The following is a 15,112-nucleotide window of genomic DNA, read 5'->3' as shown; positions in this document are numbered from 1 at the left end:
CAACAATGTTGGATGTCTCATTCAAAAAAATGACTAAGCCCTTCCCTGCAGCCCTTGTTTACCCTGATAGAATGAAAACCAGGTAGCTTATGTCTTAACTTACTAATTGGAAGTGAATTTGTTGAATTCTTGTTAGATTATGATGACCATGACTGATAACCTGCCCTGAAGATGTAAATTATTACAAAGAAACACCTCTATTGAACCCAGATCTGATACTGTACACTGATGGCTTTTCAACGATTGAGGAAGGAATTCAAATGGCTGGATGGATAGTTGTTTCTGAAACTGAAGTGCTGACATCATGGGCATGGCTTCTGATACCTCTGTGACACAGGCAGAACTGAAGGCCCTGATTGATGCTTGTAAGTTGGTGGAAGAAAGATTAGCTAATATCTATACTGATTCTCCATATGCTTTTGGAGTTGTTCATGATCTTGGAAACTAAGGGAGGCAAAGGGAATTTCTTAAAGCTGCAGGGACCCCAATCAAGAATGGCCACTAGTAAAGGAGCTCATGAATCTTATATGATTGGTCTCAGAAGTAGCTGTACTAAAATGTAAAATACACTCAAAGATGACTACAATGGAAAGCCATGGAAATGCATTTGTGGATGAAATTCCAAAAGAAGGCAGCATGGAATGGAGTAAAAGAAATAAAATGAGTAGAATTTAAAAAAACTCAAAGAGTTAAAACAAGTAATGAGAAAATATGTAGTGAACTCAACAATGGAATTATGGAAATGAAGTTGAGCCCTGTTTCACAGATATTCAAAAGATGCGAGGTCAGTGCTCTAATCAGGAAAAGTGGTTCTGGATGGAGAATGGTGTGAGTTTAAACAGTAATGGAGTATGGAGATACGGCACGAGCCACAGACTAGGAGCTCCAACTATGTTCCTTCCTTACAAATACGCTCCCTAGGACACATTAGAATGCAAAAGATGATCAACAGATTCTCCCATTGGGGGTGGAATCCAACGTTCAGGGAACAAGCTTGCCAAATGTTTGAAAGATGCATGACATGTCAGGAAACAAATCCTGGAACAGAGGAAAAACCACCACAATTAAGTGCTCCCTTCCCACCTGGGTCTATTTTACATTTACAAGTGGACTACATTTCTTTACCAAAGTGTCAAGGATACTCAGAAGCACTGGTAATAGTGGACGAGTTTTGAGGATGGGTGGGAGTTATTCCAGCAAAGAAAGCCATTGCCACACACACAGTTAAAAACTCTTAACAGTCCTCTTCCGGTAAGATGACGGCATGTATTTGCAGCGGCCTGTTGGGGGCCTGCCAAAGGTGCTATTTTCTTTGTTAAATGTGTTTTTATACATAGTAAGACCATTCTTGACTCCAATGAGCTGCTCATTTTTCGAAGTAGCCAGCTGGGATGTTGTAAGAGCCAGCCAGTGGTTCAGAGAAGGTGAGTCCGCCTGTCAGAGAGAGAATCAGGTTGGGCCATCAGGCCAAGAGGTTCAAGTCAGGCCAAGGAATTGGGGTCAGGCCACAGGAAGAAATGGATTGGGTTCAGAAGTGCTGACCTGGGTGAAGACCTTGCTGCTGCCTGCTACTCAAAGGAACCAGAGTTGGTGCCTTGGAGTTGGCACAAAGGTGGCATGTAGTGAAACCATCAGTGATTGTCTTGGATGTTTCTTTTGCGATCACATGGCCCTGTTGGACATTGATTGCTGTAGGCCTGCTTCCCTTGTTTGGTGGTGAGACAGACAGAGAGGCAGCAGTGTCACCTTGGTTGTATGAGGACTAGGCCTCAAGCCTCAGGCTTGTGTTGTAATTTGGCATCCAGACTCGGTTGGTGGTAGCCTCTCCTGTCAGTGCTGTCCTCCAGTGTTGAATCGGTGGAATTACAGGTCAGGAACCAACAACTTGTGTGGCTTGTCGCTCAGGATCTTGGACTAAAAATATGGTTTTTTTTTACGTGACTATGTTCTCCCCCCCACTTTTATTATTTTGAATGCGCCTGTATGTTTTTGCACCTTGGCCCCAGAGGAATGCTGCCTTATTTGGCTGTATCCATGTACGGTTTGAACAACAATTAAACTTGATCTAGTTTGATCAAGGACTATATTCCTAGATGGTAATTGCCAAGTCACATTGACTCTAACCAAGGAACACATTTCACTGGGAGTGCTTGTGGGAATTATGTTGACTGATGAACTTTGAATGGTCTTTTCATTGTCCACATCACTCAAGAGTCATCTGGATGAATGGAACATCAAACAACGACTAAGTATCATGAGGAAGGTGGTCCTATGAAGCATCACAGCAACCCCAAACAAGAAACTTAAAATAAGTCCATTCAAGGCAGGAAGAGGGAGTCCTATATCATTGATGGGAGTCCTCGAACTCAGAGAGGCAGATATATACATTATGGCCTACAGTTTAGTTAACTATTGTGTGAAAAATTAACCCAAGCTGTCCAGTCTGCTTCTCAACAGATTTGTGTCACATGGAGTGATCCATCAGGAGGAGGACACACCCTGATTCCTGTGAGTGGGTCCTGATTAAGAAACCACATAAGGAACCATTGGGACCTTATCAAGCGCTGTTAATTACCAACTCTGCGGTGAAGGTAGAAGATTAAAGTAAGTGGATCCATGCCTGCCACTGTAAGTGAGTTGAAGTGGTACCCAATGGACAACAAGTGTAAGGATAGTTCAAACTCACACAAGTGTGCCTACTTATAAAGATGATCTATCTAACAATAACTTAATCACTTTGCTATTTCCATAACATAGGTGAATTTTTGATTATTTTATACTTACTGTAGATACAAGCTTTTCTGCTTCTGAATTTTTAGATGTAATGATTCAAAATATGTGATTTAGAATCAAAGGAGAGGAAATGCTGGATTAGACTGTGTAATTGTTACTTCCCTTGTAGTTTAAATTCCTTATGCTTGTTTGTATTTTTATGTAATTACTCAAGTACGTCTCCCCCGATCAGGGTCACGTGGATGTTCGGATGAGATCAGAATCAGAATCAGGTTTAATATCACCGGCATGTGTTGTGAAATTTGTTACCTTTATGGCAGCAGTTCAATGAAATACATGATCAATATATACAGAAAAACAAAATTTTGTTACATTAAGTACATATATGTCTACTAAATGATTAATAAGTAGCGCAAAAAAGCAAATAAGAAAGTAGTGAGGTAGTGTTCAGGGTTCAGTGTCCATTTAGGAATCGGATGACAGAGGGGAAGAAGCTTTCCTGAATTGCTCAGTGTGTGCCTTCAGGCTCTGTACCTCCTTCCTGATGGCAAAAGATGCAGATCACAAGTCCTGGTTATGCAATAATGATGCCAGGCAGAAAATCTCAGAAGAGAATTGATAATGACTAAGGTCACCCATGTTGTAACTGCCCACAAGAAGGCAATTGCAAACCTGTAGAAAATTTTCACAAGAACAATCATGGTCACGACAGACAGAAGACCATGATTTCCCACATCTTACAATATGGACTGAATGATGTCGATGATATGTACGCCGACTTCCGGCCTGAGCGGCTTTTCCAGCTGCTCCCGAGAATTTGATAATTTTTTTTAGTTTGTTTTTAGTCATAGTGTTTATGTTTAGTATTGAGATGGAGAGAAAGTTGTATTCGAGAAACCAGCTACTTGCGCTGAGAAAGGCGCCGGTCAGTGTCGCACACCAGATCCCGAGCGAAATTAAACGAAAGTTCCGCGGCTCCAGGGCTGGAAAGCTGCGCAGGGATAAGTGGACGGAGATGAAGCGGCGTTATAAGCCCGCTGTTCCTTCGGTCATTATGGGGAATGTAAACTCACTGCCAAATAAATTGGATGAGCTAGCCTCACTAGTAAGGAATGTTAAAGCATACAAGGAATGCAGTTTAATGTGCTTTTCCGAAACATGGCGGATGTAAATGTAGAATTACCTGGTTTTACTACGGTAAGATTTGACAGAGATGCCAAAAAGTGTGGGAAGAAGAAAGGAGGGGGACTCGCTGTCTACATTAACGAAAGATGGTGTAACCCCGGGCATGTGAGTACAAAGATCTTCGTTTGTGAAAGAGATATTGAGCTGTTCACCGTGAGTATGAGGCCATATTATCTGCCGCAAGAATTCGCAAACGTCATTGTGGTGAATGTGTATGTCCTGCCGCGTGCCGACGCAATGGTAGCGTGTGACGTCATCAACTCCGCTGTTGCTAGGCTTCAGACACAGCACCCTGAGGCACTGGTGTTAATTACAGGGGACTTCAACCATGTGACTTTGGACACGACACTACCTGCTTTCTCCCAGTATGTGGATTGTTACATCAGGGGTAATAGGACTATTGACCTACTGTATGCAAACGTAGAGGATGCATACAGTGCATCCCCGCTGCCTGCACTGGGGAAAGCTGATCACAACCTGGTTTTGTTACAGCCCAGATATAAATCAATTGCGATGAGGCATCCCACTACTACACGCTCTTTTAGAAAGTGGACTCCTGAAGCTGAACAGGCCCTGAGAGACTGCTTCGGTACTACTAACTGGGATGTACTGCAAGGGGGGCTTTGTAGGGGCGTTGGGGAGGTCATTGAATGCACAACGGACTATATTAACTTTTGTGTGGATGTTGTTGTTCCTGTTAGAACTGTTCGCTGCTATCCCAATAATAAGCCCTGGATCACTAGTCACATCAAAGGCCTCCTAAATCAGAAGAAGAGGGCCTTTAAAGATGGTGATCGGTTGGAGCTTAAAAGAGTTCAGAAGGAACTCAGAGTGCAGATAAGGGGGGCAAAGGAGCAGTATAGGAGGAAGCTAGAACAAAAGCTGCAGAACAAAAGCATGAAGGAGGTGTGGGATGGGATTAAGATCATCACCGGATGCGGTGCAAAGCGGAGGGCAAACATAAGTGGAGATGTGGAGAAAGCGAACCAGCTGAACAACTTCTTCAATAGGTTTGACAGCACAATCTCATCCTCACCGCAGAACTCCACACCAGGCTTGTCTTTCTACTCGTCCTCCCTCTTACTTCCCTCACAGGAAAATAGCCACTCACAGGAGACCTTGCCCACGCCCAGGATTACGGCTGCACAGGTGGAAGGTCAACTGAGGAAGATCTGTACCAGCAAGGCGGCTGGACCGGATGGAGTATCCCCACAATTACTGAGGGCCTGTGCGACTGAGCTGGGAGAACCCCTACAGCGCATCTTCAACATGAGCCTGGAGCAGAGAAGAGTACCCAGACAGTGGAAAACATCCTGTATTGTCCCGGTACCGAAGAAACCACAACCAAAGGAGTTGAATGACTTCAGACCTGTTGCCTTGACGTCGCACGTGATGAAGACCATGGAGCGGCTGATAATACAGAATCTGAGGCCACAAACCAGGCACTCCCGGGATCCTCTTCAGTTTGCGTATAAGGAGAAGGTGGGAGTGGAGGATGCTATCACGTATTTGCTGCACAAATCCCTCTCTCACCTGGATGGGGTCAGTGGTGCTGTGAGGATTACATTCCTGGACTTCTCTAGTGCCTTTAACACCATCCAGCCCAAGATCTTAAGGCACAAACTAACGGAGATGGGAGTAGACTCTCACATGGTGGATTGGATAGTGGACTACTTGACAGATAGACCTCAGTATGTGCGGTTGGGAGACCGTAGGTCTGACACGGTGGTCAGCAGCACAGGAGCGCCGCAGGGGACCGTGCTCTCTCCGGTCCTGTTCACCCTGTACACATCAGACTTCCAATATAACTCGGAGTCCTGCCATGTGCAGAAGTTCGCTGATGACACGGCCATAGTGGGGTGTGTCAGGAATGGACAGGAGGAAGAGTATTGGAAACTGATACAGGACTTTGTGATATGGTGCAACTCAAACTACCTGCGTCTCAATATCACCAAGACCAAGGAGATTGTGGTGGACTTTAGGAGATCTAGGCCTCATATGGAGCCAGTGATCATTAATGGAGAATGTGTGGAGCAGGTTAAGACCTACAAGTATCTGGGAGTGCAGTTAGACGAGAAGCTAGACTGGACTGCCAACACAGATGCCTTGTGCAGGAAGGCACACGACTGTACTTCCTTAGAAAGTTGGCGTCATTCAATGTTTGTAGTGAGATGCTGAAGATGTTCTATAGGTCAGTTGTGGAGAGCGCCCTCTTCTTTGTGGTGGCGTGTTGGGGAGGCAGCATTAAGAAGAGGGACGCCTCATGTCTTAATAAGCTGGTAAGGAAGGTGGGCTCTGTCGTGGGCAAAGAACTGGAGAGTATAACATCGGTAGCAGAGCAAAGGGCGCTGAGTAGGCTACGGTCAATCATGGAAAACCCTGAACATCCTCTGCATAGCACCATCCAGAGACAGAGAAGCAGTTTCAGCGACAGGTTGCTATCGATGCAATGCTCCTCAGACAGGATGAAGAGATCAATACTCCCCAATGCCATTCGGCTTTACAATTCAACCGCCAGGAGTAAGATATGTTAAAGTGCCGGGGTTAGGACTCAATGTATTTAAGTAAACTACTTAAGAACTTTTTAAAAGCTATTTATTAATGCTTTTTGAGAGGGTGATTTTAGATGCATTTCATATTTTTACTGAGTTAAGTATTGTATGTAATTAGTTTTGCTACAATAAGTGTATGGGACATTGGAAAAAATGTTGAATTTCCCCATGGGGATGAATAAAGTATCTATCTATCTATCTATCTAATTTTTCAGTGTGTTTTCTAGTGGTTACAGTTCCCTTTGGCTGCAGTGGTGGGGTATCGTATTACTTGAATGGGGGCTTTCTGATTGGTTGACTTGACCAACAGAATTTGAATGGAATGTCTCTTATCTGTGGAAATTCAATGGAATGAGCAAACTGGTATAAAAGGATGAAAACACGAGGAAATCTGCAGATGCTGGAAATTCAAGCAACACACACAAAATGCTGGTGGAGTGCAGCAAGCCAGGCAGCATCTATAGGAAGAAGCACTGTCGACGTTTCGGGCCAAAGTCTTGAAGGTCTCGGCCCGAAACATCAACAGTACTTTTTCCTATAGATGCTCAAAAATACAAGTGCAGATGCTGTGGATCAAAGAATACGTACACAACGCTGGAAGAACTGAGGCGGCATATTATCCAGCATATTATCCTCCGCAACTTCCGCCACCTTCAACAGGACCCCACCACCAAGCACATCTTTCCCTCTCTACCCCTCTCAGCTTTTTGCAGGGATCATTCCCTCCGTGACTATCTGGTCCACACGTCCCTCCCCACAGAACCCCCACCTGGCACTTATCCCTGCAAGCGCAAATGCTACACCTGTCCCCACACCTCCCCCCTTACCACCATTCCAGGCCCCAGACAGTCCTTCCAGGTGAGGCAACACTTCACCTGCGAGTCTGCTGGAGTCGTCTATTGCATCCGGTGCTCCCGGTGCGGCCTCCTGTACATCGGCGAGACCCGACGCAGATTGGGGGACCGCTTCGTCGAGCACCTACGCTCCGTCCATCGCAATAGACAGGACCTCCTGGTTGCCACCCTCTTCAACTCTTCCTCTCATTCCCATCTAGATATGTCCATACATGGCCTCCTCTACTGCCATGATGAAGCCAAACTCAGGTTGGAGGAGCAACACCTCATCTACCGTCTGGGTAGCCTCCAGCCTGGTGGTATGTACATTGAATTCTCCAATTTCCGGTAATTCCCTCCCCCCCCCCCCCCCCATTCCCCTATCCCAGGCCCCTCTCTGCCTCTCTCCCCTTTCAACTTTCTGCTTCTTTATCTCTACAGTTCTTTCATGTTTACCCCCCCCCTCCCCTATCTCTATTACTGGGCTTCGGCCCTCTCTTCCCCCCTCCCGTTCCTGATGAAAGGTCTCAGCCTGAAATGTTGGCTACTCTTTTGTCACGGATGCTGCCTGACCTGCTGAGTTCTTCCAGTGTTGTGTACATATTCCTACAGATGCTGCCTGCTCTGCTGCGTTGCACCAGCATAAAAGGATGAAACCGTGTTTGTTCAGTCTCTTTCTTGCCATTAGGTCTCTCTCTCACTCTCTTCCCAATCCCTTGGTTCTCTTAACACTTAATAACAATCAGAAGCAACAAGTTTGAAGCCTCATTCTTGACATGGGAAGAACCTCAGATCATGGGCACAACAGTAGCTTCATAGTTAGCTCAATGCTATTTCAGATCAAGTAGCAGAGTTCAGATTTCAATTTCAGTGCCATCAGTAAGGAATTTGTACATCTTACTGGGTGTCTGGTTTCCTCCCACAGTCCTAAGACATACTGGTTGGTAGGTTAATTGATTGTTGTAAATGCTCCTGTGATTAAGCTCGGGTTAAACTGATGTGTTGCTGGGCGGTGCAGCTCATTGGACCTGAAAGGCCTGTACCTCCCCAACACTGAGCACACCTACATGACACACTGTCTCAGAGAGCAACATCCATCATCAAGCAACCCCCACCACCCCAGGTGATGCTTACTTTTTGCTGCTACCATGAGGAGGAAGGTATAGGAGCCTCATAACCCACACATCCAGGTTCAGAAACCCTCAACCATCAGGCTCTTGAACCAAAGGGGATGCAGATGACATAAAGCTGGGTGGCAGTGTGAAATGTGAGGAGGATGTTAGGAGAATGCAGGGTGACTTGGACAGGTTGGGTAAGTGGGCAGATGCATGGCAGTTGCAGTTTAATGTGGATAAATGTGAGGTTATCCACTTTGGTGGCAAGAACAGGAAGGCAGATTACTATCTGAATGGTGTCAAGTTAGGAAAAGGGGAAGTACAACGAGATCTAGGTGTCCTTGTTCATCAGTCACTGAAAATAAGCATGCAGGTACAGAAGGCAGTGAAGAAAACTAATGGCATGTTGGCCTTCATAACAAGGGGAGTTGAGGATAGGAGCAAAGAGGTCCTTCTGCAGTTGTACAGGGCCCTGGTGAGACAGCACCCGGAGTATTGTGTTCAGTTTTGGTCTCCAAATTTGAGGAAGGACATTCTTGCTATTGAGGGAGTGCAGCGAAGGTTCACGAGGTTGATTCCTGGATTGGCGGGACTGTCATATGTTGAAAGATTGGAGCGACTGGGCTTGTTTACACTGGAACTTAGAAGGATGAGAGGGGATCTGATTGAAACATATAAGTTTATTAAGGGATTGGACACGCTAGAGGCAGGAAACATGTTCCCGATGTTGGGGGAGTCCAGAACCAGAGGCCACAGTTTAAGAATAAGGGGTCGGCCATTTAGAACAGAGTTGAGGAAAAACAGAGAGTTGTGGACCTATGGAAAGCTCTGCCTCAGAAGGCAGTGGAGGCCAATTCTCTAGATGCTTTCAAGAAAGAGTTAGATAGAGCTCTTAAAAATAGCGGAGTATGGGGAGAAGGCAGGAACGGGATACTGATTGTAGATGATCAGCCATGATCACATTGAATGGTGGTGCTGGCTCAAAGGGCCGAATGGCCTGCTCCTGCACCAATTGTCTATAACATCATTCACCTTCACTTGGCCCACTCATCACTGAAATGTTCCCACAACCAATGGACTCACTTTCAAGAACTCTTTATCTCATTATTTATTCCTTTTTTTAATTCCTTTTGTATTTGGACATATTGCTGCTTTTTGCACACTGGTTGAATGTCCAAGCTGGTGCGGTCTTTAAAAACACAAACACGAGGAAATCTGCAGATCTCTTACTATCTCTTCTTTCAGTTAGTTCTGACGAAGGGTCTTGGCCCAAAACATCGACTGTACTTCTTCCTATAGATGCTGCCTGGCCTGCTGTGTTCCACCAGCACTTTGTGCGTGGTGTGGTCTTTGATTGATTCTGTTCTGGTTATTATTTTACGGATTTATCGAGCATACCCACATGAAAACAAATCTCAGGACTGTATGTGGTGACATGCATGCACTTGGATAATAAATTCACTTTGAACTTCGAAATAAAATTAAAAATAAAACATGGACAAGAGGGACAGAGACAGGAAGGGAGAGGGGAGAGAGGGGTGAGGGAGCTCGAGGGGTGAGGGAGATCGAGGGGTGAGGGAGATCGAGGGGTGAGGGAGATCGAGGGGTGAGGGAGATCGAGGGTGAGGGAGGGTGGAGGGGGAGGGGATGATGGTGAGGATGAGGGCTGGGGAGAGGGTGAGGGTGAAGGACAGGGAGAGGGATAGGGAGGTCAAACAATTGCAGGAGGGGCAGAAGCGTGGAGTCCGTTCTGCTACCCATCACTGCCTAGCAACCTCTGAGGGTGAGAGTGGGGTGAGACAACAGAGACAGCTCGGGGTCCTGCACACTGCTCAGTGAAATATTGGTTTGGGGAGGGAGGGCTGCAGGAGGAGGAATCCACACTTTACTCAAACAATGGACACCCAGCAGTTGAACAACTCATGGTAAAATGGATGAACACAGAAAAAGGACTCTTACCCAGAGGACTGCAGTTTCATCAAAGGAAGATGTAAGAAACCTCGTGTCACTGAAGCAGAACATACAGGAGCTCACCTGCTGAGTATGGCCATGGAAGTCCCTGAATGGAATCTGCACACAGACATAATTGCATTAGAGACTCACAGGGTACCTGACACCTCCTCTACCCACCCCACACAGCCTTCCTACACCTCCCCTCCCCACATGTACATTCACTACCCACCTCTCTCCAAGCCAGTGCAACATATACACTTGCTGGGTGAGAAGGGTCCCATTCAGATTCCTTCAAAATCTCTTCCCTGGTACCCGAAATTTGTGTCTACTAGTTTTATCCAACACTGATTTGGGGAATGTTTCCTGCAGTCTACCCCATCTGGCAGATGAGGCTCGTCAGCCATGTTTGGCAACTGATCGAGGAGAAGGTAATCTCTGACTCAATCCTGCGATGCCTAATGGCTATTCCCACACATGGGGAGGCTTAGGGAGTAAACTCTGATCCCCAAGGCAGGTCTACGTTGACTGACAACTCTTGAGGTGCCACTCCTAACCCTAACTTACAGCTCATGTCACTCACATCCATATCCAGGTTGTTTATGTATAGAACACAGAACAGTACAGGGCATGGTTGGTCTGTACCAACCATGATGCCAATTTAAAATATACGACTGCGTGCACATTGCCAAGCTCTCTCTTAAACACGAGCATCCACCTTTGCCTCCACTACTCACACGACAGCCTTATTTGCCATGTACCGTTTGTAAATCTCCTTTAAACTTACCCCTCTCACTTTAGCTACGCCCTCATATTTAGATTTTCCAACCATGGGGAAAAAGACTTTAATTTCACTATCTATTTGTTTCATATTCTGACAAACCTCTATCAGATCTTTGCTCAGCTTTCACGGCTCAAGAGCAAACAACCCTAGATTGTCTAACCTCTCCTAGCAGGCAGCATGCTGGTAACCCTCCCCAAAGCCTCAACACGACAGACAATGCTAGCGTGGCCAAACTAAAGTTTAGAGAGTATAAGCGAGGGTGGGCATGAGGCTGTGGGGTTGGGGTGTAGTACAGGTTAAGGGCGGTTACGTGTGGTGGGGATAAGGCGGAGAGATTGGTGCCGGTCCTTCCCGGCCTACCTGTGTCAGCCTCTGCTGCTCGCGGTGATGGCAGCTCGGGCCTGGGCCGCTTCCCTTCAGCGGTTCCACCCCCAGTGGATCGGCGGGCGGCCTCTCCGCGATCTCCTCCCCGGGGCAGCTCAGCGGCATGGCGTTCTTCTCGTCACCCTGACAACCAGGGTCACGTGACCCGGAGCCCGCCGGACCGCGCGTGCGCAGCTACCCAGTCCCGCAGGCCAGGTTTGATACCCCGATCCCCGCCAGCAGGGAGCAGTTCTCCGCCTTCGAGGCCCTGACTGCTCCGGATTGTCAAAGGATAGAATCTGAGGGGACTATTGTAGGACTGGATTCTGATAGTTGGAAGGGACTTGAAGAACTGAAAGTGCCTCGGGCCCAGAACCCATCCCCGGTGGTCCGGTATGCAGCCTGTCTCGGTCTCTTAGCCTGACCTCCCTTCACCACTCAAGCCCGGCCCCGTCTCCTGTACGTCACCTGCTCATTTCTCCCTGTCCCACTCACTAGTCTCGGACCACATCCCAGAGTCGGCGTTGGTTCTACACTGGGGCAATATTCCTCTCTGGATTGTACATTGGGACTAGTTTGGATCGAAACTTTACTGAACTAATCTTTAAAATCACACCCACCTGTGTAAAACTTCATTCCTCTACTTCTCAACACCCACCTGTGTAAAACTGCATTCCTCTACCTCTTAACACGCACCTGTGTAAAACTGCACTCTTATACCTGTGTCACCTGTGTAAAACTACTCTCCCCTACCTCTCAACACCCACCTGTGTAAAACTGCATTCCTCTACCTCTCAACACGCACCTGTAAAACTGCATTCCTCTACCTCTTAACATGCACCTGTAAAACTGCACTTCTATACCTGTGTCACCTGTGTAAAACTACACTCCCCTACCTCTCAACACCCACCTGTGTAAAACTGCATTCCTCTACCTCTCAACACGTACCTGTAAAACTGCATTCCTCTACCTCTTAACATGCACCTGTAAAACTGCACTTCTATACCTGTGTCACCTGTGTAAAACTGCACTCCCCTACCTCTCAACACCCACCTGTGTAAAACTGCATTCCTCTACCTCTCAACACGTACCTGTAAAACTGCATTCCTCTACCTCTTAACATGCACCTGTAAAACTGCACTTCTATACCTGTGTCACCTGTGTAAAACTACACTCCCCTACCTCTCAACACCCACCTGTGTAAAACTGCATTCCTCTACCTCTCAACACGCACCTGTAAAACTGCATTCCTCTACCTCTTAACATGCACCTGTAAAACTGCACTCCTATACCTGTGTCACCTGTGTAAAACTGCACTCCCCTACCTGTGTAACACCCACCTGTGTAAAACTGCACTGTTCTACCTGTGTCACACCCACCTGTGTAAAATTGCACTGTCCTACCTGTGTAACACTGTTCTGTCCTCACAAACGAGAAAATCTGCAGATGCTGGAAATCCGAGCAACACAAGTCAAGTTTATTGTCATTTCAACTATAAACTGCTGGTACAGTACACAGTAAAAATGAGACAACGTTCCTCCAGGACCCTGGTGCTACTTAAAACACAAAACTACACTAGACTATGCAAGACAGCACAAGGCTACACTAGACTACGTAAAACATAAAAACTGCACAGGACTACATAAAGTGCACAGAACAGTGCAGGGCAGAACAATAATTTTATAAACAAGACAATGGGCACAGTAGGGGACAAATTACAATATAAAAATAAATGATGTAGATGTCAGTCTAGACTCTGTGTATTGCGGAGTCTGATAGCTCGGGGGAAGAAACTGTTGAACAGTCTGGTCATGAGAGCCTGAATGCTTCGGTACCTTTTGCCAGATGGCAGGAGGGAGAAGAGTTTGTGTGAGGGGTGCATGGGGTCCTTCACAATACTATTAGATTTGCGGGTGCAGCATGTGGTGTAAATGCCTGTAATGGTGGGAAGAGAGACCCCGATGATCTTCTCAGCCGACCTCACTATCTGCTGCAGGTTCTTGCGACCCACACAAAATGTTGGAGGAACTCAGCAGGCTGGGCAGCATCTATAGAAAAAAGTACAGTCAACGTTTCGGGTCGAACAGCAAGGAAGGCTATCATAGTTTGCAACAGGATCAGGACCAGCTGGAAAAATGGGCTAAAAAATGGCAGATGGAATTTAATGCAAGCAAATGTGAGGCATTGTTCTTTGGTAGGGTAAGGGTAGGTCTTACACAGTGAATGGTAGGGCACTGAGGAGAGTGGTAGAACAAGGGGATCTGGGAATACAGGTACATAATTCATTGAAGGTAGTGTCACAGGTAGACAGGGTTGTAAAGTAAGCTTTCAGCATGCTGGCCTATTTAGTATTAAGTATATAGTACAGGAGATGGGATATTATGTTGAAGCTTTATAAGATGTTGGTGAGGCCTCATTTAGAGCACTGTATGCAGTTCTGGTCAACTACCTACAGGAAAGATATGAATTGAATTGACTTAATTTCTTACACCCTTCATATACATGAGTAAAAAATCTTCACATTACGTCTCTATCTGAATGTGCAATGTACGAACTATAGTAATTTGTAATAAATAGTATTACAGTAAGATATACAACAGAACAGTCAGTATAGCTTAGAAATACAATTGTGTCAGTGTGAATTAATCAGTCTGATGGCCTGGTGGAAGAAGCTGTCCCAGAGCCTGTTGTTACTGGCTTTAATACTGCAGTACCATTTCCCAGATGGTAGCAGCTGGAATAGTTTGTGGCTGGGGTGATTTGGGTCCCCAATGATCCTTCAGGCCCTTTTTATGCACATGTCTCTGTAAATGTCCAGAATAGTGGGAAGTTCACATCTACAGATGCGCTGGGCTGTCTGCAGCACTCTCTGCAGAATCCTGCGATTGAGGGAAGTACAGTTCCCCTATCAGGCAGTGTACTGTGTACTGATGCTCTCAGTTGTTCCCCTGAAGAAAGTCCTTAGGATTTGGGGACTCATGCCAAACTTCTTTAACCATCTGAAGTGAAAGAGGCGCTGTTGTGCTTTCTTTCACCACAAAACTGGTATGTATAGAACCAAGTAAGGTCCTTGGTGATGTGTATACCGAGGAACTTAAAGCAGTTCACCCTCTCACCCCCCAGATCCATTGATGTCAATAGGGGTGAGCCTGTCTCCATCCCTCCTGTAATCCACAACCAGCTCCTTTGTGTTTGTGACATTGAGGGAGAGGTTGTTTTCTTGACAATAAGGCTGAAAGAGTATAGAGAAAATTTACAAGGATGTGGCCGGATCTGGAGGACCTGAATTATAAGGAAAGATTGAATAGGTTAGGACTGTATTCCTTGGAACGTACAAGATTCTTGATTACATTCTTGATTGGTCAGGGCATGAATTGATACAGGGAGAAGACAGGAGATTGGGGCTGAGAGGAAAATTGGATCAGCCATGATGAAATGACTTCCCATCTCCTGTACTCAGTGATTTATGAAGGCCAATATGCCAAAGTTTTTTTTTAAACAACCCTACCTACCTGTAACACTACTTTCAGTGAATTATGGATCTGTATTCCCAGAGCCTTCTGTTCTACCGCATTCCTTAGTGTCCTACCGTTTACT

The 15,112-nt window shown here is 46.1% G+C and overlaps 1 protein-coding gene across 6 annotated transcripts in view; it reads right to left on the bottom strand.

The window, feature by feature from the left end:
• Positions 1-12,488, bottom strand: part of LOC140740896 (uncharacterized) — a 51,765-nt gene extending 39,277 nt beyond the window's left edge. The window contains exons 1-2 of one of the 6 annotated variants that reach the window (XM_073070511.1): positions 11,513-12,488; positions 10,453-10,488 (exon numbers count right to left, since the gene is read on the bottom strand). In XM_073070511.1, the coding sequence (XP_072926612.1) occupies positions 10,453-10,488; positions 11,513-11,641 (165 nt within the window). In that variant the 5' untranslated portion in view covers positions 11,642-12,488. Of the gene's footprint in view, positions 1-10,377; positions 10,489-11,512 lie in introns of all 6 variants that reach the window. The other 5 variants (XM_073070508.1, XM_073070513.1, XM_073070509.1 and 2 more) reach the window with 5 other exon arrangements.
• Between the last annotated feature and the right edge of the window lie 2,624 nt (positions 12,489-15,112).

The sequence above is a fragment of the Hemitrygon akajei genome, chromosome 17, assembly GCF_048418815.1.
Source record: "Hemitrygon akajei chromosome 17, sHemAka1.3, whole genome shotgun sequence".
Lineage (NCBI taxonomy): Eukaryota > Metazoa > Chordata > Chondrichthyes > Myliobatiformes > Dasyatidae > Hemitrygon > Hemitrygon akajei.
The sequence above is the reverse complement of the archived record's forward strand: the minus strand, read 5'-3'. Positions and strand labels throughout refer to the sequence as shown.